Source organism: Panulirus ornatus, chromosome 23, assembly GCF_036320965.1.
Source record: "Panulirus ornatus isolate Po-2019 chromosome 23, ASM3632096v1, whole genome shotgun sequence".
Taxonomy (NCBI): Eukaryota; Metazoa; Arthropoda; class Malacostraca; order Decapoda; family Palinuridae; genus Panulirus; species Panulirus ornatus.
In genome coordinates, this window is record NC_092246.1 from 491,288 (window position 1) to 518,837 (window position 27,550).

Consider the following 27,550-nt stretch of genomic DNA (forward strand, 5'->3'; position numbering starts at 1 on the left):
TGTACAAAGGCAAAGGGGATAAGAGAGTGCTCAAATTACAGAGGTATAAGTTTGTTGAGTATTCCTGGTAAATTGTATGGGAGGGTATTGATTGAGAGGGTGAAGGCATGTACAGAGCATCAGATTGGGGAAGAGCAGCGTGGTTTCAGAAGTGGTAGAGGATGTGTGGATCAGGTGTTTGCTTTGAAGAATGTATGTGAGAAATACTTAGAAAAGCAAATGGATTTGTATGTAGCATTTATGGATCTGGAGAAGGCATATGATAGAGTTGATAGAGATCCTCTGTGGAAGGCATTAAGAATATATGGTGTGGGAGGCAAGTTGTTAGAAGCAGTGAAAAGTTTTTTATCGACGAAATAAGGCATGTGTACTTGTAGGAAGAGAGGAAAGTGATTGGTTCTCAGTAAATGTAGGTTTGTGTGTGATGTCTCCATGGTTGTTGAATTTGTTTATGGATGGGGTTGTTAGGGAGGTGAATGCAAGAGTTTTGGAAAGAGGGGCAAGTATGAAGTCTGTTGGGGATGAGAGAGCTTGGGAAGTGAGTCAGTTGTTGTTCGCTGATGATACAGCGCTGGTGGCTGATTCATGTGAGAAACTGCAGAAGCTGGTGACTGAGTTTGGTAAAGTGTGTGAAAGAAGAAAGTTAAGAGTAAATGTAAATAAGAGCAAGGTTATATAGGTACAGTAGGGTTGAGGGTCAAGTCAATTGAGAGGTAAGTTTGAATGGAGAAAAACTGGAGGAGGTAAAGTGTTTTAGATATCTGGGAGTGGATCTGGCAGCGGATGGAACCATGGAAGCGGAAGTGAGTCATAGGGTGGGGGAGGGGGTGAAAATCCTGGGAGCCTTGAAGAATGTGTGGAAGTCGAGAACATTATCTCGGAAAGCAAAAATGGGTATGTCTGAAGGAATAGTGGTTCCAACAATGTTGTATGGTTGCGAGGCGTGGGCTATGGATAGAGTTGTGTGCAGGAGGATGGATGTGCTGGAAATGAGATGTTTGAGGACAATGTGTGGTGTGAGGTGGTTTGATCGAGTAAGTAACGTAAGTGTAAGAGAGATGTGTGGAAATAAAAAGAGCGTGGTTGAGAGAGCAGAAGAGGGTGTTTTGAAATGGTTTGGGCACATGGAGGGAATGAGTGAGGAAAGATTGACCTAGAGGATATATGTGTCGGAGGTGGAGGGAACAAGGAGAAGTGGGAGACCAAATTGGAGGTGGAAAGATGGAGTGAAAAAGATTCTGTGTGATCGGGGCCTGAACATGCAGGAGGGTGAAAGGAGGGCAAGGAATAGAGTGAAGTGGATCGATGTGGCATACCGGGGTTGACGTGCTGTCAGTGGATTGAATCAGGGCATGTGAAGCGTCTGGGGTAAACCATGGAAAGCTGTGTAGGTATGTATATTTGCGTGTGTGGACGTGTATGTATATACATGTGTATGGGGGTGGGTTGGGCCATTTCTTTCGTCTGTTTCCTTGCACTACCTCGCAAACGCGGGAGACAGCGGCATAAAAAAAAATATATATATATTTATTATTATTATTATTATTATTGAAATTGGAGAAAAATGTAGCTTAGACATTGAAGCTTATTGATACAGTGGTTAAATTGATGAGAACTGCTATTGCCGTTTGTGTAAATAAATTATACATTTCCTTTTTCCATAGCCAGAGGTTGAACCATTATGTGACATTCATTTTTTTCATTCATTTCAAGCTAGAAGTTTCAGTTTTCTAAATTGTTTCTTACATTTTTCATATGTATATATATGTATGTGTGTGTGTGTATATATGTGCGTATGTATGTGTATGTGTGTGTATGTGTATATGTATATATATATGTATATTATCCCTGGGGATAGGGGTGAAAGAATACTTCCCACGTATTCCTCGCGTGTCGTAGAAAGCGACTAGAGGGGACGGAAGCGGGGGGCCAGAAATCCTCCCCTCCTTGTATTAACTTTCTAAAATGGGAAACAGAAGAAGGAGTCACGCGGGGAGTGCTCATCCTCCTCGAAGGCTCAGAGTGGGGTGCCTAAATGTGTGTGGATGTAACCAAGATGTGAAAAAAGGAGAGATAGGTAGTATGTTTGAGGAAAGGAACCTGGATGTTTTGGCTCTGAGTGAAACGAAGCTCAAGGGTAAAGGGGAAGAGTGGTTTGGGAATGTCTGGGGAGTAAAGTCAGGGGTTAGTGAGAGGACAAGAGCAAGGGAAGGAGTAGCAATACTCCTGAAACAGGAGTTGTGGGAGTATGTGATAGAATGTAAGAAAGTAAATTCTCGATTAATATGGGTAAAAACTGAAAGTTGATGGACAGAGGTGGGTGATTATTGGTGCATATGCACCCGGGCATGAGAAGAAAGATCATGAGAGGCAAGTGTTTTGGGAGCAGCTGAATGAGTGTGTTAGTGGTTTTGATGCACGAGACCGGGTTATAGTGATGGGTGATTTGAATGCAAAGGTGAGTAATGTGGCAGTTTAGGGAATAATTGGTATACATGGGGTGTTCAGTGTTGTAAATGGAAATGGTGAAGAGCTTGTAGATTTATGTACTGAAAAAGGACTGATGATTGGGAATACCGGGTTTAAAAAGCGAGATATACATAAGTATACTTATGTAAGTAGGAAAGATGGCCAGAGAGCGTTATTGGATTACGTGTTAATTGACAGGCGTGCGAAAGAGAGAGCCGGCAAGGTAGCAGGTTTGGATGGTACTGCAGTGGAATTTATTAAAAAAGGGGGTGAGTGTATTGTTGACTGGTTGGTAAGGTTATTTAATGTATGTATGACTCATGGTGAGGTGCCTGAGGATTGGCGGAATGCGTGCATAGTGTCATTGTACAAAGGCAAAGGGGATAAGAGAGTGCTCAAATTACAGAGGTATAAGTTTGTTGAGTATTCCTGGTAAATTGTATGGGAGGGTATTGATTGAGAGGGTGAAGGCATGTACAGAGCATCAGATTGGGGAAGAGCAGCGTGGTTTCAGAAGTGGTAGAGGATGTGTGGATCAGGTGTTTGCTTTGAAGAATGTATGTGAGAAATACTTAGAAAAGCAAATGGATTTGTATGTAGCATTTATGGATCTGGAGAAGGCATATGATAGAGTTGATAGAGATCCTCTGTGGAAGGCATTAAGAATATATGGTGTGGGAGGCAAGTTGTTAGAAGCAGTGAAAAGTTTTTTATCGACGAAATAAGGCATGTGTACTTGTAGGAAGAGAGGAAAGTGATTGGTTCTCAGTAAATGTAGGTTTGTGTGTGATGTCTCCATGGTTGTTGAATTTGTTTATGGATGGGGTTGTTAGGGAGGTGAATGCAAGAGTTTTGGAAAGAGGGGCAAGTATGAAGTCTGTTGGGGATGAGAGAGCTTGGGAAGTGAGTCAGTTGTTGTTCGCTGATGATACAGCGCTGGTGGCTGATTCATGTGAGAAACTGCAGAAGCTGGTGACTGAGTTTGGTAAAGTGTGTGAAAGAAGAAAGTTAAGAGTAAATGTAAATAAGAGCAAGGTTATTAGGTACAGTAGGGTTGAGGGTCAAGTCAATTGAGAGGTAAGTTTGAATGGAGAAAAACTGGAGGAGGTAAAGTGTTTTAGATATCTGGGAGTGGATCTGGCAGCGGATGGAACCATGGAAGCGGAAGTGAGTCATAGGGTGGGGGAGGGGGTGAAAATCCTGGGAGCCTTGAAGAATGTGTGGAAGTCGAGAACATTATCTCGGAAAGCAAAAATGGGTATGTCTGAAGGAATAGTGGTTCCAACAATGTTGTATGGTTGCGAGGCGTGGGCTATGGATAGAGTTGTGTGCAGGAGGATGGATGTGCTGGAAATGAGATGTTTGAGGACAATGTGTGGTGTGAGGTGGTTTGATCGAGTAAGTAACGTAAGTGTAAGAGAGATGTGTGGAAATAAAAAGAGCGTGGTTGAGAGAGCAGAAGAGGGTGTTTTGAAATGGTTTGGGCACATGGAGGGAATGAGTGAGGAAAGATTGACCTAGAGGATATATGTGTCGGAGGTGGAGGGAACAAGGAGAAGTGGGAGACCAAATTGGAGGTGGAAAGATGGAGTGAAAAAGATTCTGTGTGATCGGGGCCTGAACATGCAGGAGGGTGAAAGGAGGGCAAGGAATAGAGTGAAGTGGATCGATGTGGCATACCGGGGTTGACGTGCTGTCAGTGGATTGAATCAGGGCATGTGAAGCGTCTGGGGTAAACCATGGAAAGCTGTGTAGGTATGTATATTTGCGTGTGTGGACGTGTATGTATATACATGTGTATGGGGGTGGGTTGGGCCATTTCTTTCGTCTGTTTCCTTGCACTACCTCGCAAACGCGGGAGACAGCGGCATAAAAAAAAATATATATATATTTATTATTATTATTATTATTATTGAAATTGGAGAAAAATGTAGCTTAGACATTGAAGCTTATTGATACAGTGGTTAAATTGATGAGAACTGCTATTGCCGTTTGTGTAAATAAATTATACATTTCCTTTTTCCATAGCCAGAGGTTGAACCATTATGTGACATTCATTTTTTTCATTCATTTCAAGCTAGAAGTTTCAGTTTTCTAAATTGTTTCTTACATTTTTCATATGTATATATATGTATGTGTGTGTGTGTATATATGTGCGTATGTATGTGTATGTGTGTGTATGTGTATATGTATATATATATGTATATTATCCCTGGGGATAGGGGTGAAAGAATACTTCCCACGTATTCCTCGCGTGTCGTAGAAAGCGACTAGAGGGGACGGAAGCGGGGGGCCAGAAATCCTCCCCTCCTTGTATTAACTTTCTAAAATGGGAAACAGAAGAAGGAGTCACGCGGGGAGTGCTCATCCTCCTCGAAGGCTCAGAGTGGGGTGCCTAAATGTGTGTGGATGTAACCAAGATGTGAAAAAAGGAGAGATAGGTAGTATGTTTGAGGAAAGGAACCTGGATGTTTTGGCTCTGAGTGAAACGAAGCTCAAGGGTAAAGGGGAAGAGTGGTTTGGGAATGTCTGGGGAGTAAAGTCAGGGGTTAGTGAGAGGACAAGAGCAAGGGAAGGAGTAGCAATACTCCTGAAACAGGAGTTGTGGGAGTATGTGATAGAATGTAAGAAAGTAAATTCTCGATTAATATGGGTAAAACTGAAAGTTGATGGAGAGAGGTGGGTGATTATTGGTGCATATGCACCTGGGCATGAGAAGAAAGATCATGAGAGGCAAGTGTTTTGGGAGCAGCTGAATGAGTGTGTTAGTGGTTTTGATGCACGAGACCGGGTTATAGTGATGGGTGATTTGAATGCAAAGGTGAGTAATGTGGCAGTTTAGGGAATAATTGGTATACATGGGGTGTTCAGTGTTGTAAATGGAAATGGTGAAGAGCTTGTAGATTTATGTACTGAAAAAGGACTGATGATTGGGAATACCGGGTTTAAAAAGCGAGATATACATAAGTATACTTATGTAAGTAGGAAAGATGGCCAGAGAGCGTTATTGGATTACGTGTTAATTGACAGGCGTGCGAAAGAGAGAGCCGGCAAGGCAGCAGGTTTGGATGGTATTGCAGTGGAATTTATTAAAAAAGGGGGTGACTGTATTGTTGACTGGTTGGTAAGGTTATTTAATGTATGTATGACTCATGGTGAGGTGCCTGAGGATTGGCAGAATGCGTGCATAGTGCCATTGTACAAAGGCAAAGGGGATAAGAGTGAGTGCTCAAATTACAGAGGTATAAGTTTGTTGAGTATTCCTGGTAAATTATATGGGAGGGTATTGATTGAGAGGGTGAAGGCATGTACAGAGCATCAGATTGGGGAAGAGCAGTGTGGTTTCAGAAGTGGTAGAGGATGTGTGGATCAGGTGTTTGCTTTGAAGAATGTATGTGAGAAATACTTAGAAAAGCAAATGGATTTGTATGTAGCATTTATGGATCTGGAGAAGGCATATGATAGAGTTGATAGAGGTGCTCTGTGGAAGCTATTAAGAATATATGGTGTGGGAGGCAAGTTGTTAGAAGCAGTGAAAAGTTTTTATCGAGGATGTAAGGCATGTGTACGTGTAGGAAGAGAGGAAAGTGATTGGTTCTCAGTGAATGTATGTTTGCGGCAGGGGTGTGTGATGTCTCCATGGTTGTTTAATTTGTTTATGGATGGGGTTGTTAGGGAGGTAAATGCAAGAGTTTTGGAAAGAGGGGCAAGTATGAAGTCTGTTGGGGATGAGTGAGCTTGGGAAGTGAGTCAGTTGTTGTTCGCTGATGATACAGCGCTGGTGGCTGATTCATGTGAGAAACTGCAGAAGCTGGTGACTGAGTTTGGTAAAGTGTGTGGAAGAAGAAAGTTAAGAGTAAATGTGAATAAGAGGAAGGTTATTAGATACAGTAGGGTTGAGGGTCAAGTCAATTGGGAGGTGAGTTTGAATGGAGAAAAACTGGAGGAAGTGAAGTGTTTTAGATATCTGGGAGTGGATCTGGCAGCGGATGGAACCATGGAAGCGGAAGTGGATCATAGGGTGGGGGAGGGGGCGAAAATTCTGGGGGCCTTGAAGAATGTGTGGAAGTCGAGAACATTATCTCGGAAAGCAAAAATGGGTATGTTTGAAGGAATAGTGGTTCCAACAATGTTGTATGGTTGCGAGGCGTGGGCTATGGATAGAGTTGTGTGCAGGAGGATGGATGTGCTGGAAATGAGATGTTTGAGGACAATGTGTGGTGTGAGGTGGTTTGATCGAGTGAGTAACGTAAGGGTAAGAGAGATGTGTGGAAATAAAAAGAGCGTGGTTGAGAGAGCAGAAGAGGGTGTTTTGAAGTGGTTTGGGCACATGGAGAGGATGAGTGAGGAAAGATTGACCAAGAGGATATATGTGTCGGAGGTGGAGGGAGCCAGGAGAAGAGGGAGACCAAATTGGAGGTGGAAAGATGGAGTGAAAAAGATTTTGTGTGATCGGGGCCTGAACATGCAGGAGGGTGAAAGGAGGGCAAGGAATAGAGTGAATTGGAGCGATGTGGTATACCGGGGTTGACGTGCTGTCAGTGGATTGAATCAAGGCAAGTGAAGCGTCTGGGGTAAACCATGGAAAGCTGTGTAGGTATGTATATTTGCGTGTGTGGACGTATGTATATACATGTGTATGGGGGGGGTTGGGCCATTTCTTTCGTCTGTTTCCTTGCGCTACCTCGCAAACGCGGGAGACAGCGACAAAGTATAAAAAAAAAAAAAAAAAAAAATATATATATATATATATATATATATATATATATATATATATATATATATATATATATATATATATTTTTGTTATACTTTATATTCTTATTTATTTTATTTTGCTTTGTCGCTGTCTCCCGCGTTAGCGAGGTAGCGCAAGGAAACAGACGAAAGAATGGCCCAACCCGCCCACATACACATGTATATGCATAAATGTCCACCCATGCACAATATACATACCTATACATCTCAATGTACATATATATATATATATATATATATATATATATATATATACACACACAGACATATACATATATACACATGTACATAAATCATACTGTCTGCCTTTATTTGTTCCCATTGCCACCTCGCCACACATGGAATAACAACCCCCTCCCCACTCATGTGTGCGAGGTAGCGCTAGGAAAAACACCAAAGGCCTCATTCGTTCACACTCAGTCTCTAGCTGTCATGTAATAATGCACCGAAACCACAGCTCCCTTTCCACATCCAGGCCCCACACACTTTGCATGGTTTACCCCTGATGCTTCACATGCCCTGGTTCAACCCATTGACAGCACGTCGACCCTGGTATACCACATCGTTCCAATTCACTCTATTCCTTGCACGCCTTTCACCCTCCTGAATGTTCAGGCCCCGATCACTCAAAAGCTTTTTCACTCCATCTTTCCACCTCCAATTTGGTCTCCCACTTCTCCTCGTTCCCTCCACCTCTGACACATATATCCTCTTGGTCAATCTTTCCCCACTCATTCTCTCCATGTGACCAAACCATTTCAAAACACCCTCTTCTGCTCTCTCAACCACACTCTTTTTATTTCCACACATCTCTCTCACCCTGGGGATAGGGGATTAAGAATACTTCCCATGCATTCCTCACGTGTCGTAGAAGGCAACTAAAGGGGACGGGAGCGGGGGGCCAGAAACCCTCCCCTCCTTGTATTTTAACTTTCTAAAAGGGGAAACAGAAGATATATATATATATATATATATATATATATATATATATATATATATATATATATATATATAGAAAAGCAAAGGTGATAAAGGTGAGTGTTCAAATTACAGAGGTGTAAGTTTGCTGAGTATTCCTGGGAAATTATATGGGAGGGTATTGATTGAAAGGGTCACGGCATGTACAGAGTATGAGATTGGGGAGGAGCAGTGTGGTTTCAGAAGTGGTAGAGGATGTGTGGATCAGGTGTTTGCTTTGAAGAGTGTGTGTGAGAAATACTCAGAAAAGAAGATGGCTTTGTATGTAGCATTTATGGATCTGGAGATGGCATATGACAGAGTTGATAGAGATGCTCGGTGGAAGGTATTAAGAGTATATGGAGTGGGAGGTAACTTGCTAGAAGCAGTGAAAAGCTTTTATCAAGGATGTAAGGCACGTGTACAAGTAGGAAGAGAGGAAAGTGATTGGTTCCCATTGAATGTCGGTTTGCGGCAGGGGTGCATGATGCTGTCATGGTTGTTTAAGTTGTTTATGGATGGGGTTGTTAGGGAGGTGAATGCAAGAGTTTTGGAGAGAGGGGCAAGTATGCAGTATGTTGTGGATGAGAGGGTTTGGGAAGAGAGTCAGTTGTTGTTCGCTGATGATACAGTGCTGGTGGCTGATTCGGTTGAGAAATTGCAGAAGTTGGTGACTGAGTTTGGTAAAGTGTGTGAAAGAAGAAAGTTTAGAGTAAATGTGAATAAGAGCAAGGTTATTAGGTTCAGTAGGGTTGAGGGACAAGTAAATCGAGAGGTAAGTCTGAATGGAGAAAAACTGGAGGAAGTGAAGTGTTTTAGATATCTGGGAGTGGATTTGGCAGCGGATGGAACCATGGAAGTGGAAGTGAGTCACAGGGCGGGGGAGGGGGCAAAGGTTCTGGGAGTGTTGAAGAATGTGTGGAAGGCGAGAATGTTATTTCGGAAAGCAAAAATGGGTATGTTTGAAGGAATAGTGGTTCCAACAATGTTATATGGTTGTGAGGCATGGGCTATGGATAGGGTTGTGCAGAGGAGGGTGGATGTGTTGGAAATGAGATGTATGAGGACAATATGTGGTGTGAAGTGGTTTGATTGAGTAAGTCATGAAAGGGTAAGAGAGATGTGTGGTAATGAGTGTGGTTGAGAGAGCAGAAGAGGGTGTATTGAAATGGTTTGGTCACATGGAGAGAATGAGTGAGGAAAGGTTGACAAAAAGGATATATGTCAGAGGTGGAGGGAATGAGGAGAAGTGGGAGACCAAATTGGAGGTGGAAGGATGGAGTGAAAAAGATTTTGAGTGATCGGGGCCTGAACATACAGGAGGGTGAAAGGCGCGCAAAGAATAGAGTGAATTGGAATGATGTGGTATACCAGGGTTGACGTGCTGTCAATGGATTGAACCAGGGCATTTGAAGCGTCTGGGGTAAACCATGGAAAGTTTTGTGGGGCCTGGATGTGGAAAGGGAGGTGTGGTTTCGTTGCATTATACATGACAGCTAGAGTCTGAGTGTGGACAAATACGGCCTTTGTTGTCCTTTCCTAGCGCTACCTAGTGCCCATGTGGGGGGAGGGGGGTGTCCATTCATGTGTGGCAGGGTGGCAATGGGATGGATGAAGGCAACATGTATAAATATGTGCATGTGTATATATGTATATGTCTGTATATGTATATGTATGTATACATTGAAATGTATAGGTATGTATATGTGCATGTGTGGGCGTTTATGTATATACATGTGTATGTGGGTGGGGTGGGTCATTCTTTTGTCTGTTTCCTTACGCTACCTCGCTAATATGGGAGACAGCAAGAAAGTATGATAAAAAAAATATATACAGAAAGATAGAAACAACTCAGCAATGAGTTCCTTGGTGGCCTTAGGTCACTCAGTTAAAAGTACAATAGTTAATACATTCATTATGCTTATATAATGTCTATGAGCATGATGCATAACTGTGGACATCTCAGCACCTACACTTGCTTGTTGGCTTAAAATTCTGTTCCTCTGTGAGCATCAACATCAGCAGCTTTACATTCTATATGCTGCATTATTGTTACCATCAATACCTACCTGTTAAAATATGAAAATACTTGACCATGAAAGTTAAGGGTTGAAAGATAGATAAAAACTTTAGTTAAACACACCAAAATTACCTACCACAACCTAGCTTAGGTGTAGAACTCATTTGCTATATACAATGAAAGCTAGCAATACAGTATACCCATCCCTGCATTCTGATAGATCATTACTAGAATTTCACTATACTGTAACTCAAAAATTAGGAAACCAGTTCAGATACTGGAGATAAAATATGACAATTTTGATTCTCTAAAATCCTCTTGCTTTTCCATCACAGCACTATACAAATTTTCTGGTATGACTGAATGACAGTTTACCATTGTTACATTACTGTTTAGGCTATATCTGTTGTACAGGGGCAATAAAAAAAATCAAACTGAAAGTGAACAACAGTGAGGGAGGAAGCAAGTAAGTGGCAGGGAACAGTAGTAATGTGTGTGTTTGTGTGTTTACCTATTTGTATTGTACAAGGAGGAAGTTTTACTCCCATATCTTTAACATTCTTGACTCGCATACAACTTCTTAAATTCATGCATGCTGTCTGCATCAACTATGTCCTCAGTCAATCTATTCCTTTAATCCACCACTTTTATAGTAAGAAAAAAATTACTTCATTAAATCTTTCTTAATAAGTTTCTTGCTTCACTTCATGTTCTGTCCTCTGGTTGCTCTACCACTACATCTCTTGAAGAAGTGCTCACTGTCCACATCATCAATGTTTTAAAAAGTTAAAGGCTGTGATCATATCATCCCTTACTCTTCTCTTTTCCAAGGTGTGCAAATCTAAAGGTTCTATCCCTTCCCTGTAATTAAGCTCTGTTAATTCTGACACATCATTACTCCCTTCCTCTGGACTTTTTCTATTTGCGCTTTGTGATTCTTTAGGTGTGGTTACCAAACCTGATAAGTTTTTCTAGTTTGGCCTTATGTAGGGTATGAAAAGCTTGCTAGATATTTCCTCATCCATCTAATTGAAAGCCATTCTGATATTTGCCATAACACAGTTTGTCTCTTTAATATTTCTCCTAATTTGGAACTCTCGTGATAGGTTGGGAATGATGTCAACTCCCAAGTCCTCACACAGAATTCTAAGGCTCATTTCCTGCCAGATAATCATACTGAGGCTTACTTTCGCTCTGTACCATCCTCATTGCTTGACACTTGGGATGAATTTCATCAAACATATATCAGATCAACTTTTAAGCGATGCAATCCTGCTCGTTATCAATTCTCTCATGACCTTTGCATCATCTGTAAACAATTCAGGTAGGAATCCATACCTACATGCTGGTCATTCATGTAGATCAAGAAGAATAATGGTCTTTAAACAGAATCATGGGGCACTCCACTGGTGACCTCCATCCATTTGGAAAAGGTTCCCCTGATATGTGTCCTTTGCTCCTTTCATATAACAGATTCTACCAATTGGAATCTCCCCCTTATTTCTGCCTAGTGTTCCAGCCTCTTAAATATCCTCCCATGCAGTACTCCCAAATGCTTTCTGGAAGTCAAGATATAAACAATCTAACCAGCCTTCTCTTCTGTCTAAGAGAGAGCTCACTGTCTTGTAGAAATCTAAGAGGTCTATTACATTACTTCCTTTCCCTAAAACCATGATGCCTCTGATTAACTTTTCAAGAACCTTAGACTACACTTGTTAAGGAGACTGGTCTCTAGTTTAGCACCTCTCCTCCCAAGTCTCCTTTCTTTTGAAAGGAAGTGAGATGTCTACCCTTTTCCATTCCCTTGGCACTTTGCCTTATTCAAGCAACATCTTGAAAAGTATTTCGAGAGGTGTGTTGAATGTAAATGCATACATCCTCAGCACATAATGTGAAATTTCATCAGAACCATGATCTTTGTCTGGGTCAAGACCTTTTAGAATTTTGTTAATGTCATTTCTAGATACCTCAATATTTTCTTAAACCCCTTCCTATCCTATCACACTAGTGATGAGACTATGGTCTTCCACTCTGAAAACAGTTTTGAATTTGTTATTCAGTTCCTCACACATCCTTACATCATCCTCAACTATTATTCCTTCTGAATCCTTTAATATGATAAGCTGCTTTTTAACTAACAATCTACTTCTGACTAATTTATGGAAAAGTTTTGGATTTTCATCTGCTTCATCCACGATAATCTTGTCAAAATTTCTGTTCTTCCTTTATTATTCTACTATACTCATTCCTAGCTCTCTTATACCTTGCATAGGCTAGCTGACTGGAGTACCTATATATCTACTGTTGCACAACTCTAAGCTCCCTTGCATTTTGACATCTTTGATTAAACTATTCTTCCATTTGTATTCAAGGTTAGAAGTACACACTTGTAATTCCTTTATTGTATACTTCACAGAACGTTTCACCACAACACTCCAGTTCCTTGCTAATGAGCTCCATATCCAAATCTTATGTTACCACAGAAATTGTTAAGTACTGTGTAGTAGCCACAATTATATCTCCTTAAGTCCTTTCTCATATCTGTTCCTTTAACTCCCTCATTCACCACACTCAAACTTAAGTATTACATAATCACTTTTTGTAAGTGGTGTATCATACATATCATTCTTAATATCTATGCTAGTCTGTGTGAAGATAAGATCTAGTAACAAAGATGAATCAATCCCTTTCACTAACATGTTGGTATGAGAAATTTTCTTGCATACACTCTAGGAACTTGTCTTCATAATTCCATCACCATGAGAATCCACATACCACCAGTCTAGCTCCCTATAACTGAAATCCCCCTTTATCGATACTTTAACTCCTTTGACAAGTGCATGAATTACTACTTTCATGTACCAACTGGATTGTTCCTTCATTGCTGTTATTGCATATTTGTTCAAGATCATAAAAATTCTTTGGAGGAATACAGAACACCAACACAATCATGTGCAGTCTATATACTGTCTGCATTTAATGAACTGAAGATCACGGCTAGAATGATTATAGTACTGTTACTATCATGAATTTCAAGTTCAATTAATCATGTGATATTAAGGATATCACAATCTCTGCATTTAATAAACCATTACCTTGTAAATCATCTTGAATAATCTATGTTAAACATTGGAGTTATCACTGAATTTTTGATGAAACACAAACCATACAAAGTTCTAGATGATACAGGGGATGACTTCATAAACTGCTTTCTTCACCAGTACCTGTGGAACATGGCTTCTTGCCTCCCTGACCAATATCTGAGGAAACTAATCCCTTCAGTCAGATATAAGCCACATGAGGCAAGACTCAGACTTAAAATTATCCCCTCAAAAAAGCATCAACTCTGAGGAAACCTGGGAGAAGTGCTCAATATATTAAACAATTTTTATGATATATGACAATTTCTTCACATTAGACCATAAATACTGACATGAAGACATAATGAAGATGTAATAGCAATAAGGACAAAAGTTTTTTCACATATAGGAGTAAAGCAATGGAATGAACTACCTTCCAATGCAGTAAATGCAAAGACTATAAATACCTTCAAATCAAGGAGAGACAAATACTTCACTAACTGTTATCAGTATAGAAAATCATCGGTACTTCATCTTTCACTTTCAAAATCCAGTTGCAGAGTAGATGTCACCAAACTGATATGGAATTTTTCTAGTCCACACTTTTCTATAAAATTTCCAGGGGAGTATCTTACCCTTGTACACCACAGTGTTTTATCTCATCTTTTCCCTGCTAACAATTGAGCTGGATGGTAAGGGAGGTGGGGAGGTGCCTTCTGCTTTGCTCTCCTGATTTTACCACTATATTTATGTTTTTACAGTTAAACTTGTTATGGACCACCAGGTATCCTGTTATTTGTCCCTCCTATGTACTACTATCTTATGACTGAAATGTGCAATGGACCTGGTTTGTTTACATTTCAACATAAACTCAGAGTTCAAAATTTTCCCAGCAGCTAGAGCTAAACATACAATCATAGGAATCATATATTTGTCAAATGACATGAAAAAAGAAAAGACTGCAAATATCCTCCTGGAAAAAATTATCAAATAATGTGCAAAAATTAATAAGTTCGTGGATATTGATTTACAGATCATAATGATTAATGGAACTAAAGAAAAACCCCAGAACAAGCATCATCTCACTAGACTCAGTCTCATCTTGTGAAAACTCAGTGCTTTATCCATATTCTTTCTCAACCCAACTAGTAGTCCATTTTTCAATACCTATATAATTTCTGTGCACCACATTATTACACAATTTACAGCTGAATCAAAGTTTTGGCTATAATGAAGATTCCTACACATATCTATTCTTATGTGCATAGATGATCCTTAAAGTTCATTGGATAATTTTACAAAGTACACTGGAAGGTTTCAGTGGGAAGCTCTTACCCATGGCCATACTAGTGTGATGTTAAAAGTGTGGGGTTAAAACAGTCAAACCAATCAACCTAACCCAGTCCCCATCCCCAAAGCCTTGGCCTACTCACCATAACCCAGAGATGGATGATAATCCAAAAATACTGAATGAGATGCTTGGACAATGGTTAACCTTCCTGCAATCAAATTGACTGCTAACAGTTCATGTATTGCATGAGACCATGCACAAGCACAAGGTGGCTTATTCCTGAACAAATCTTTATAAAATTAGCTTTAAACTTTAATATCGTCAGAAAACAGAAACAAAACCAGTCGTTAAACTTTTCTAAGTATCAACAACAATAATGGAAGCATGGTCAACAATGAGACATTAATAACTGACTTGACACAAAAAATTAAACTCAAAAGTTATCATCCTAAGCAATTCTGTCATGGGCCAAAAGCTCTTCTCTTGAATTGTCTTGCCATATTATCAAATTTTCAAGTAAAAATAAAAACTCTACTTTTAACATACTGGAACATTTATCTATTTATTCATTATACTTTGTCGCTGTCTCCTGCGTTAGTGAGGTAGCGCAAGGAAACAGACAAAAAATGGACTAACCCACCCACATACACACATATATATATACATGTCCACACACGCACGTATACATACCTATACATTTCAACGTATACATATATATATATACATACACAGACATACACATATATACACATGTATATAATTCATACTTGCTACCTTTATTCATTCCCGTCACCACCCTGCCACACATGAAATGACAACCCCCTCCCCGCGCATGTGCGCGAGGTAGGGTTAGGAAAAGACAACAAATGCCACATTCTTTCACACTCAGTCTCTAGCTGTCATGAATAATTCATTGACACCACAGCTCCCTTTCCACATCCAGGCCCCACAAAACTTTCCATGGTTTACCCCAGGTGCTTCACATGCCCTAGTTCAATCCATTGACAGCACGTCCACCCTGGTATACCACATTGTTCCAATTCACTCTATTCCTTGCACGCCTTTCACCCTCCTGCATGTTCAGGCCCCAATCGCTCAAAATCTTTTTCACTCCATCCTTCCCTTCCACCTCCAATTTGGTCTCCCACTTCTCGTTCCCTCCACCTATGACATACATATCCTCTTTGTCAATCTTTCCTCACTCTTTCACATATTTGCATGAAACCTGATGCTTACAACACTTTTCTTTTAAGGGAAAAAGAGCATAAAGAAAGCAAACAATTACTAATGCAAATGAAAAGGCTAATGTTACTAAAATCTACCTGCTGGGATTACATGAGTGAAAAAGTTACTATGGCAAGGCTGTACCATAATCAGCTTATGAAACACAGTACAGTTTTAGGTAAGAACTTTGCTGATCAAGAGTCCATCTTTTCCCTGTTAATGAGCATAGCACACCCTTGGGAAGCTGATCATGAAAAAAAGGGTCAAGAGGCAACAACAAAACTTTTCAGAAAGGGGTCCTAAAGTAATTCTACATAACATGATTCAAGGAAAGTAGGCACCAAAATAAAAACATGGAATCTTAATTCTCTTTGCAAATTCAGATATTCAGGGCAGCTTAGGTTATGCTTGGCTGGATTAGATTAGGTCATATTGATTTATTCTATAAAGAATTCAAGAAACCAGCTTGGCTTAAAACAACTATCTAGTAAAGTATCAATTTTGGGCTGTCACCCTATTACCTTTAGAATATAAATACTACAGGTATTTTGCAACAGCAGTGTCAAGATTAACAGAACGAGAGGTGCAGCAAGCCTGGATTCATATTTCTTATCATGCAATAATAAATACAGAAACAATGGTGAGGGCTATGAACATCACAGAAAATATGGGGATAATAAATGTAAAACTAGTGTATCTTACCAGTTTATGTTCCCACAGTGTTAGCTCTCGATTCAAAAGTCTTTAATTCAGCAAAAGTGACATAGTGCTTTGAGAAAAGATTATTAGATACACAACTTTTGACATTCTAATTGAAATACTCCAGACACACTGATAATGAAGCTGTGTGCCACATGACAAAATATGCGAACAAACACGACAATGAGTGGCACTTCAACTCATCACCCAACCTCCCCAGCAGCAACTACTCTGTGAGGAGACCACATCAACCTTTAAAAATCTTTATGTGTCTTCTAGTAATACTCTCTTCATTCAATTTAAATATCCCTCATAACTATTACTGTCATATATTCCAAAGAAAATCTTGAAGGTCTTGATCATGTCCCCAAGAGATCCATCCACCAGTGTAAGCAAATTCAACTACCTGAGCTTTTCTCATATGATAAATTTCTTAAATGATGGTACATTCTTAACTAAATACAGGCACCTTGATTGGTTGGTATAAGCAAGATCTGGTCTTATCAATGTACTGTACAATAGTTTATTTACATCTTTTAGCAGTAGGCACAATGCCAAAATCATGGCGTCTCTGGTATTCTTTGACTATCTATGGAAATTAAGATAAATCTAGGTTGCTTGGAGTGGTTAGGTAAAGTTTCCTTCATTTCTGCTGTCTTGTACATTTTGCCGAATTTCAGATTAATTATACCCACACTTCCCTTGCTTCTCTAACCCCACCTACCATCATTATCTTAACACTAAAGAATAATAAGAGGCAAAATTAACGTTTCGGACATCCACATATAAGTGATAGAGATTCAGCTCAGAATCGTTCAAGATATCAAAAACCATAGGAAATAAATTCAACCAAACCAAACCTACCGTAACCTACCAAAGATATTACTTTATATGACATCAGTCTACTCTGCATAAAGTATTTCATTATTACTAATCCAGTATACTATAACTACAAAAGCAGAATGCTACCATAAATGCCAGTATACTATCAGAGCACATCTTAAGTATAACATAGTGATACAGGAGGTTGACTTAATAATTATCCTCAGTAAGTGCACCACTCTAAGTTCTACAGTAAAAAAAGGTAAAGCTACAAATGCACTATGCAAGATAAATTACCTTAACTCTCTTCACTTCCTTCTTTCTGTGGTTAATTATAAACCTAACCACTTCAGATTACAGCAACAATCACTTCCTATTCTAATACAGTTTCGTGTGGGGGGTTGATTGTTGAGAATCTAGGTTTGTCAACTGCCAGAGCCATCAATGCCATCAAAGTCACGCTGCATCAATTAAGTGAACAATTAAAACACCTTCAGGTTTTAAGGGCAATTATGCAGTCCAAGTTCGAGTTTGAGCACTCGGAGGTTGTGTTTGCTGATCCCATGCTTCTTAGGTTACGTTTGATGTTGAACAGATCAGTCATAAATGAAAAAAAAGGTGGAATCTTCATGAATTCATAATACCATAGTATTATGTGTAAATTGAAAGCGAAGTACTCTTTGTTATATAACAACAATTAAAGTCCCCTGTAGCATGAAACCTAACCTTTATGATAAAACGTTTACGTTAGAATGCACATGATTGGACTGACTTGAACTACACATTACAGTATAATACTGGGGCCCACACAAGTAAACAAACACAAAAACACAATTGACAGTGCAATTATCATTCAAGTACCATTCTATCTCATGATGGTTCTTCTTATATGATAACAAATACGAAAATTACCATTAAACATAGAGTAACCGCCTAAGCACAGATGTACGGTAAAGTGGCTTTACCTTCCCATTTTCAAGCTGTCATAAAGTCTTAGCTTTTGTCATGCAATGATCATATACCTATATAAATATCATGAGCTATATACACAGCAAGCAATATAATAGGACGTTTCTCTCCAACAATGCCTATCTATCTTTTTTTTTTTTTTCCAGAATGCGACAGATGACACAAACCAGTTTAGCACTGGGAGAACATTGCAGAACAAGAAAATTCAAATTTTGACTGAATGGTGAGACATTTATCCGAACATTAAAACTTATAACGCATTATGGTATGGTTTATAATAATGGAGGAGAGATCTTCAGCTATTGCACTCCAGGAAGGGTGATGATACAGCGATGGCTCTATAAATACCAAAAGAGTTTCACTTTGATAATAAAATGTTGGGATGGGGATATCTTTCGGGGATAGTTATTAACAACAATGATATATACATGATTGTTGTTTACTTTCAAAGTCAAACTACTTTTCAGTTGTCATGCAAACCAACACAACACACTTGGTTCTACCTATATGTGACGCCCGATCCACTGACCAACCAATAAGATTAGACTGACCATGTCGAGCAATGGCTGGAACAGCTGGAACATACCACCTCAGGCCTCATCGCAGCTTCTTTCACCGTCTATTTACGCAGCCTAGAAAGTAAAACTTAGAATTGCACCAGCTGAGGTTAAACTACCCCCCTTTCCCTGCCAAAATATATATGTAAAAAGTTTCACATGTCCAGATATCTTTTTCATGCCAAAATATTCATAATAACAATCAGGTTTTAGGATTTTTCAAGGTCCACAAATTCAATGTCCCTACTGATGATGATGACTTCTTCACACTGACCTCATCGTGGAATCAAGAATTTTCCGGTGAACCAGAGGTCCAGCTAGATCCTAATGGAACCGTTAATTTTTACTTTTACTTAATCCGTTTGTGGTCAACTGGTAACATAAGTCAAGGAACGAGTTTTCAAAACTCATGCTTCACCTGAAACCTCAGTCCAGTTTATCAACATCCAGGCACACTAGTGATATACAATTTTGAAAGTAATGAGCCATCTTTAACACACTAACCAGAACCCTTGTGCCGAAATTTGATATTGTCTATTTGGCTAATGTCGATCAGGTTTCTAGAACTTTGACTCAGATCCGCTCACAGACTTATAATGTACACAACAATGATGTTCTAAATTCTTCTCTTAATAATTCATTCCTCCACGCTAGTCGTCTCTTCCTGAGTTCATTGATCTCTAAATGACTGATTTTTCCCTAAGTGTATCTACGATTGTTTTCTAACCATATAATGTCCACAACTTTACATAAATACGCCAACTTACCAGACTCCCATACCCGTTAAATATATATTAAATTGTGTGAGGTCAGCAGAACCCGGCCGCTCCTTCAAAAGATTCTTTTTCATCAATATTCATTCAATAGGACTCATCTTGTCAGAGAGATCCTTTACAAGATAAACTTAAAAGAGATTACGTTAGACGAATCAGTGTGTGCGCATTGTAGTTAATATACAATTTTTAAAGTATTACAATATTTGCTTGATATTATTATGTTCGATTTTAAAATATATTAAATTTAGGATTGTAATTCTATCAACATTTTTTTAAAGTTATTTTTAAAATTAGATTATTGAGAATAATTGGTTCTTTTTTGATAATTTCTATTATTATCTATAAGTTTTTAGAAAATAAACCAAGAACTTGGCAAGGGTAACTTGCCTACCCCTTGCACTAGATTTGAAAACAATACTTTATCAACTTTTTCAAAGGCCAACTCTTCTTGTAAATTGCAGAAAGTATTTTCAATATATGACAAAAATATTTATGCATATGAGTAGTAATTTATCACACTGAAGAACAAAAACAAGTTAATTTGGGATAACTTTAATAGCCTGTTCGGATAACTTGAATACTATTTACTCTCTCACAAAGTAGAAGCGAGGGAAAGGAGGAAATTCTGCATTACATTAATTATTCATTTCCTTTATTAATTCTCAGTGTTGTAATACTACTGAATGCACCATTCATGAAGCACGGACAAAAAAATTAAATAAAGATTTTACAGTAATTTGTCACAGGTAAACCATAAAAAAGTAGAAGGGGTGTGTAGTAAGGAAAAAAAATAATCAAATCTAATAAAACAACGAATAACATTCTTTGGGATGTTAGTTACGGTAAAAGTGTAATGCCTACGAATCAAAGAATACCTTACCTAACCGATCCTATTCAACCTTGTCAATTACCTTGATATTTCATTTACTAAACGATACATAAGCCTCAATTATACAAGAAGTCAAAAAAGATGATTGCTGCCAAAATTAATACACACTAATTATGAAAGCCCTTCGGTCTTCAATTCGTGGCGATTACATGTAAAGGCTTGCTTGTCATTAATCATGAATGCTCTAGAACATGCCGGTAAATAAAGCCATCCTCAATATCTTTATACTGTTACATTATTGGTTAAGCACATACATTATTGATTTTCAAACATATCCTAGGCATGTTTGCTTACTGTTATATCCTTATATGTTTGGCTACAGTTATAACCTTAAGTATGTATACCTACAGTTATAACCTTGGGTGTGTTTGTCTAGTCATAACCTTAAGTATGTTTGTATGCAGTTATAACCTTAAGTATGTTTGCTTACAGCCATAACCTTAAGTATATTTGTTTAGTCATAACTGTAGGAATGAATTCTCACATTCATAACCTTAGGTATGTTTCATTACAGTTGTGACCTTAGGTATATTTGCTTAATCATGATATTGAATATGTTTTCTTGCATTCATAACCTTAGGTATGTTGACTTACAATTATAACCTTAGGTATGCTTGATTACACTCATAACCTTATGTATGATTGCTTACAGTTATAACCTACGTAAGTTTGCTTAGTTATAACCTAGGGCATATTTGCTTAGTTATATCCTTAGTGCAGTTATAAACTTAAGTATGTTTGCGTATAGTAACAAACTTAGGTAAGTTTGCTCTCAGTTAATAAGTTTAGGTACTTTTGCTTACAGTTATTACCTGAGGTATATTTGATTAACGTTATAACCTTAAGTATGTTTGAGTACAGTTAGGATTTTAGGTGAGTTTCCTTACAGTGATAAGCTTAAGTATGCTTAGTTTTAACCTAGGTATGTTTAACTATAGTGATAACCTTAGGTATGTTTGATTACAGTCATAATCTTAGGTGTATTTGCTTAGTTATAACCTTACGTATGCTTGCTTACAGTTATAACTTTAGGTATGTCTTCCTACAGTTATAATCTTAGGCATGTTTGCTTAGAGTTAACACCTTAGATATGTCTAACTAAGGTTACAACCTTAGGTATGTTTGCTGAGTTACAACTTAGGTAAGTCTAACTACAGTTACAACCTTAGGTATGTTTGCTTACAGTTATAAACTTCGGTACGTCTAACTACAGTTACAGTCTTAGGTATGCATGAGTACAGTTATAACAGAGATTGAGGTACAACTGTAGGAGGAACAAGATCAGACTTCACGCAGGCTGTTCCTTCCGACAGCTGGGCTTGAACTGATGTTGTACAAGGTTGTGGTACTGGCGACTTACTACCCAAGGAAATTGGGAGGTAAGTTTGAATGGAGAAAAACTGGAGGAAGTCAAGTGTTCTAGATATCTGGGAGTGGAATTAGCAGCGCATGGAACCATGGAAGCGGAAGTGAGTCACAGGGTGGGGGAGAGGGAGAAGGTTCTGGGGGCGATGAAAAATGTGTGGAAGGCGAGAACATTATCTCGGAGAGCAAAAATGGGTATGTTTGAAGGCGCATCGTGGTTCCAACAATGTTATATGGTTGTGAGGCATGGGCTGTAGATAGGGTTGTACGGAGGAGGGTGGATGTGTTGGAAATGAGATGTTTGAGAACAATGTGTGGTGTGAGGTGGTTTGATCGAGTAAGTAATAATAGGGTGAGAGAGATGTGTGGTAATGAAAAAGAGTGTGGTTGAGAGAACAGAAAAGGCTGTAACGAAATGGTTTGGTCACATGGAGAAAATGAATTAGAAAAGATTGACAAAGAAGATATATGCGTCAGAGGTAGAGGGAACGAGAAGTAGGAGACCAAATTGGAGGTGGGAAGATGGAGTGAAAAAGATTTTGAGCGATCGGGATCTGAACATGCAGGAGGGTGAAAGGTCTGCAAGGAATAGAGGGAATTGGAACGATGTGGTATACTGGGGTCGACGTGCTGTCAGTGGCTTGAACCAGGGCATGGGAAGCGTCTGGGGTAAACCATGGAAAGTTCTGTGGGGCCTGGATGTGGAAAGGGAGCTGTGGTTTCCGTGCATTACACATGACAGCTAGAGACTGAGTGTGAACGAATGTGGCCTTTGTTGTCTTTTCCTAGCGCTACCTCGCGCACCTGCGGGGGAAGGGGATGGTCATTTCATGTGTGGCGGGGTGGCGACGAGAATAGATGAAGGAAGCAAATATGAATATGTACATGTGTATATGTCTGTGTATGTATATGTACGTATACGTAGAAATGCATAGGTATGTAAATGTGCGTGTGTGGGCGTTTATGTATATACATGTGCATGTGGGTGGGTTGGGCCATTCTTTTGTCTGTTTCTTTGCGCTACCTCGCTAACGCAGGAGACAGCGACTAAGTATGACGAATAAATAAATGAATATATATATATATATATATATATATATATATATATATATATATATATATATATATATATATATATATATATATATATATATATATATATATGGATTGCGCAAAAGATGCTTGTGGCATGAGAAGAGTGGGAGGTGGGTTGATTAGAAAGGGTAGTGAGTGGTGGGATGAAGAAGTAAGATTATTAGTGAAAGAGAAGAGAGAGGCATTTGGACGATTTTTGCAGGGAAAAAATGCAATTGAGTGGGAGATGTATAAAAGAAAGAGGCAGGAGGTCAAGAGAAAGGTGCAAGAGGTGAAAAAGAGGGCAAATGAGAGTTGGGGTGAGAGAGTATCATTAAATTTTAGGGAGAAGAAAAAGATGTTCTGGAAGGAGGTAAATAAAGTGCGTAAGACAAGGAGCAAATGGGAACATCAGTGAAGGGCGCAAATGGGGAGGTGATAACAAGTAGTGGTGATGTGCGAAGGAGATGGAGTGAGTATTTTGAAGGTTTGTTGAATGTGTTTGATGATAGAGTGGCAGATATAGGGTGTTTTGGTCGAGGTGGTGTGCAAAGTGAGAGGGTTAGGGAAAATGATTTGGTAAACAGAGAAGAGGTAGTAAAAGCTTTGAGGAAGATGAAAGCCGGCAAGGCAGCAGGTTTGGATGGTATTGCAGTGGAATTTATTAAAAAAGGGGATGACTGTATTATTGACTGGTTGGTAAGGTTATTTAATGTATGTATGACTCATGGTGAGGTACCTGAGGATTGGCGGAATGCGTGCATAGTGCCATTGTACAAAGGCAAAGGGGATAAGAGTGAGTGCTCAAATTACAGAGGTATAAGTTTGTTGAGTATTCCTGGTAAATTATATGGGAGGGTATTGATTGAGAGGGTGAAGGCATGTACAGAGCATCAGATTGGGGAAGAGCAGTGTGGTTTCAGAAGTGGTGGAGGATGTGTGGATCAGGTGTTTGTTTTGAAGAATGTATGTGAGAAATGCTTGGAAAAGCAAATGGATTTGTATGTAGCATTTATGGAACTGGAGAAGGCATATGATAGAGTTGATAGAGATGCTCTGTGGAAGGTATTAAGAATACATGGTGTGGGAGGCAAGTTGTTAGAAGCAGTGAAAAGTTTTTATCGAGGATGTAAGGCATGTGTACGTGTAGGAAGAGAGGAAAGTGATTGGTTCTCAGTGAATGTAGGATTGCGGCAGAGTGTGTGATGTCTCCATGGTTGTTTAATTTGTTTATGGATGGGGTTGTTAGGGAGGTGATTGCAAGAGTTTTGGAAAGACGGGCAAGGATGAAGTCTGTTGGGGATGAGTGAGCTTGGGAAGTGAGTCAGTTGTTGTTCGCTGATGATACAGCGCTGGTGGCTGATTCATGTGAGAAACTGCAGAAGCTGGTGACTGAGTTTGGTAAAGTGTGTGAAGGAAGAAAGTTAAGAGTAAATGTGAATAAGAGCAAGGTTATTAGGTACAGTAGGGTTGAGGGTCAAGTCAATTGGGAGGTAAGTTTGAATGGAGAAAAAATGGAGGAAGTAAAGTGTTTTAGATATCTGGGAGTGGATCTGGCAGCGGATGGAACCATGGAAGCGGAAGTGGATCATAGGGTGGGGGAGGGGGCGAAAATCCTGGGAGCCTTGAAGAATGTGTGGAAGTCGAGAACATTATCTCGGAAAGCAAAAATGGGTATGTTTGAAGGAATAGTGGTTCCAACAATGTTGTATGGTTGCGAGGCGTGGGCTATGGAGAGAGTTGTGCGCAGGAGGATGGATGTGCTGGAAATGAGATGTTTGAGGACAATGTGTGGTGTGAGGTGGTTTGATCGAGTAAGTAACGTAAGGGTAAGAGAGATGTGTGGAAATAAAAAGAGCGTGGTTGAGAGAGCAGAAGAGGGTGTTTTGAAATGGTTTGGGCACATGGAGAGAATGAGTGAGGAAAGATTGACCAAGAGGATATATGTGTCGGAGGTGGAGGGAACGAGGAGAAGTGGGAGACCAAATTGGAGGTGGAAAGATGGAGTGAAAAAGATTTTGTGTGATCGGGGCCTGAACATGCAGGAGGGTGAAAGGAGGGCAAGGAATAGAGTGAATTGGATCGATGTGGTATACCGGGGTTAACGTGCTGTCAGTGGATTGAATCAGGGCATGTGAAGCGTCTGGGGTAAACCATGGAAAGCTGTGTAGGTATGTATATTTTGCGTGTGTGGACGTATGTATATACATGTGTATGGGGGTGGGTTGGGCCATTTCTTTCGTCTGTTTCCTTGCGCTACCTCGCAAGCGCGGGAGACAGCGGCAAAAAAAAAAAAAAAAAAAAAAAAAAATATGTGTATATATATATATATATATATATATATATATATATATATATATATATATATATATATATATATATATATATATATATTTCTTTTTTTCTTTCTTTCATACTATTCGCCATTTCCCGCATTAGCGAGGTAGCGTTAAGAACAGAGGACTGGGCCTTAGAGGGAATATCCTCACCTGGCCCCCTTCTCTGTTCCTTCTTTTGGAAAATTAAAAAAAAAAAAAAAACGAGAGGGGAGGATTTCCAGCCACCCGCTCCCTCCCCTTTTAGTCGCCTTCTACGACACGCAGGGAATACGTGGGAAGTATTCTTTCTCCCCTATCCCCTATCTAATTCTCTAATTCTATCTGAAATTTACAATCTAAATATAAATGCTGCTCTTTCTATTCCTACAAACAATATCTATACTTCTATCTATCCTTATAACTGTTAATTAAAGACCAGTGACAAATAATAGAACAAATACAACCTGATTTATACAGACAATGGCCGTGCATGTTTACCCCAAACTTGCAAGGAAGAGTGAAGGAATCTATGTTCAAGCAATTTGGCTCTAATTCCCAAAGTTATTATACTAACATAACAAGTACTTCTTTATACAAAAAGAGTAATAATCAAAATTTTTACAATACTTTTATGATAAACCTATAAAATAAGATAATGTTAATGACACAATACACTCTAAATTTATAAGATAAAACGTAAAGGCATATCATTAGGGGATACTGAAGAAAAAAATATTAAAGATTATATAAAAGGAAATACACTACATCCCCTTCCTCAAAAAAGGCATGAGTTATCCCTCAGGTTGACTCATGCTTAGTGGGCATGTGGGACAATGAATCTGCTACAATATATATATATATATATATATATATATATATATATATATATATATATATATATATATATATATATATATATATATATATATATATATATATATATATATATATATATATATATATATATATATATAATGAGACTTACACTTGTAAGATTCCAATGTTTTCATTTCCTTGAAACATGATGCATGATCTTTAAATCAGAAATATGATGGGTGCAGGAATCAGTGTACACAGTGTATTTATGAATATCTAGTCTGTACATCCAACTTCAGCAGTAGCAAGAGGTTGCTGAACTGCTTGCTACTGTTGAAGTTGGATGTACAGACTAGATATTCATAAATACGCTGTGTACACTGATTCCTGCACCCATCATATTTCTGATTTAAAGATCATGCATCATATTTCAAGGAAATGAAAACATTGGAATCTTACAAGTGTAAGTCTCATTTTTCATCATATGGAAATGAATTATGCATTATGAAAAACATGAAGATAACCCAATCTGGTTGGTGATACAAAAAGAAGGAATTATTATGGAGGATTGTCATGAATTTTAAAATATGCTACAACTGAGTTCCGATGTGATTGTCAGTTCATCTGAGTTTGAAAGGACCTTCATAGTGTAGTCTGCAGAAGGTAACGGGAGGTTATGAAGAAAGAGATGGAAGACAATTAAAGAAAGGACTGCTCCTTGATAAACTTAGCTCACAGCCATGAAGTTGGCTGGTGACTTTTTGTCATTATTGTGGAGGATGGTGTGAACTGTCTTATACATGAGGGTGTTTTGGGGAACAATGTCAAATGCTTCGTTCATGTCTTTTGCCAGTAGTACTGCATTGGTTTGGGGCTGTGGTTGGTTGAAGTCATCTAAGGTATGTTGTGTAAAGTCTGTGTATGGTTTGGTAGTGGAGTGATTGGGTGTAAAGCCATGTTAGAATGGCGTACATTGCTTAATTCTGTTGTGGATTAGTTTTTCATAATTAAGATACTGATGACTGATGTGATATAAGTTAATAGGAGAAAAAGTTGCATGGTGTGGGTATTTCTAGTATAGGTACTATGTTGGCAAGCTTCAAAATGTCAAGAATTTTGTGAGGCCAGGAGTGGTCAAAGATATCTTCAAGTGCTCGGATTGCAAATGGGCCAAAATGTTTTATGTAGAAGTCTGATGGTCATCAGAACCCGTTGCAAAACAGTTTTTTAATTAAGATTTCAATTGAACTACATGCTTCATTGGGTGAGATGCTGTTTCTGGGCAGATTTTTTTTATTTTGTCACTTTAATGTTAATTTTTATGTAGTGTGTTCTGATTTGTATTTTCTTTTAGAGAAGGAATGTTATTGGATTGGGTCAGAAGTGCTTCATGTATGTACCCTGGGCTGGTGTGGAAGGTTTTATTCATTAGCCCAATGATAGCTGATGTACCTCATGTTCCAAGG

General features: G+C 38.9%; 1 protein-coding gene across 4 annotated transcripts in view; it reads right to left on the reverse strand.

Annotated features, from left to right (window-relative positions):
- LOC139756699 (transcription factor IIIA-like) overlaps positions 1 to 19,137 on the reverse strand; it is a 72,461-nt gene extending 53,324 nt beyond the window's left edge. The window contains exons 1-2 of one of the 4 annotated variants that reach the window (XM_071676362.1): positions 19,121 to 19,137; positions 18,841 to 18,921 (exon numbers count right to left, since the gene is read on the reverse strand). In XM_071676362.1, coding sequence (XP_071532463.1) covers positions 18,841 to 18,873 — 33 coding nt within the window. In that variant the 5' untranslated portion in view covers positions 18,874 to 18,921; positions 19,121 to 19,137. Of the gene's footprint in view, positions 1 to 17,617; positions 17,974 to 18,792; positions 18,817 to 18,840; positions 18,922 to 19,120 lie in introns of those variants that run through there. The other 3 variants (XM_071676365.1, XM_071676364.1, XM_071676363.1) reach the window with 3 other exon arrangements.
- Between the last annotated feature and the right edge of the window lie 8,413 nt (positions 19,138 to 27,550).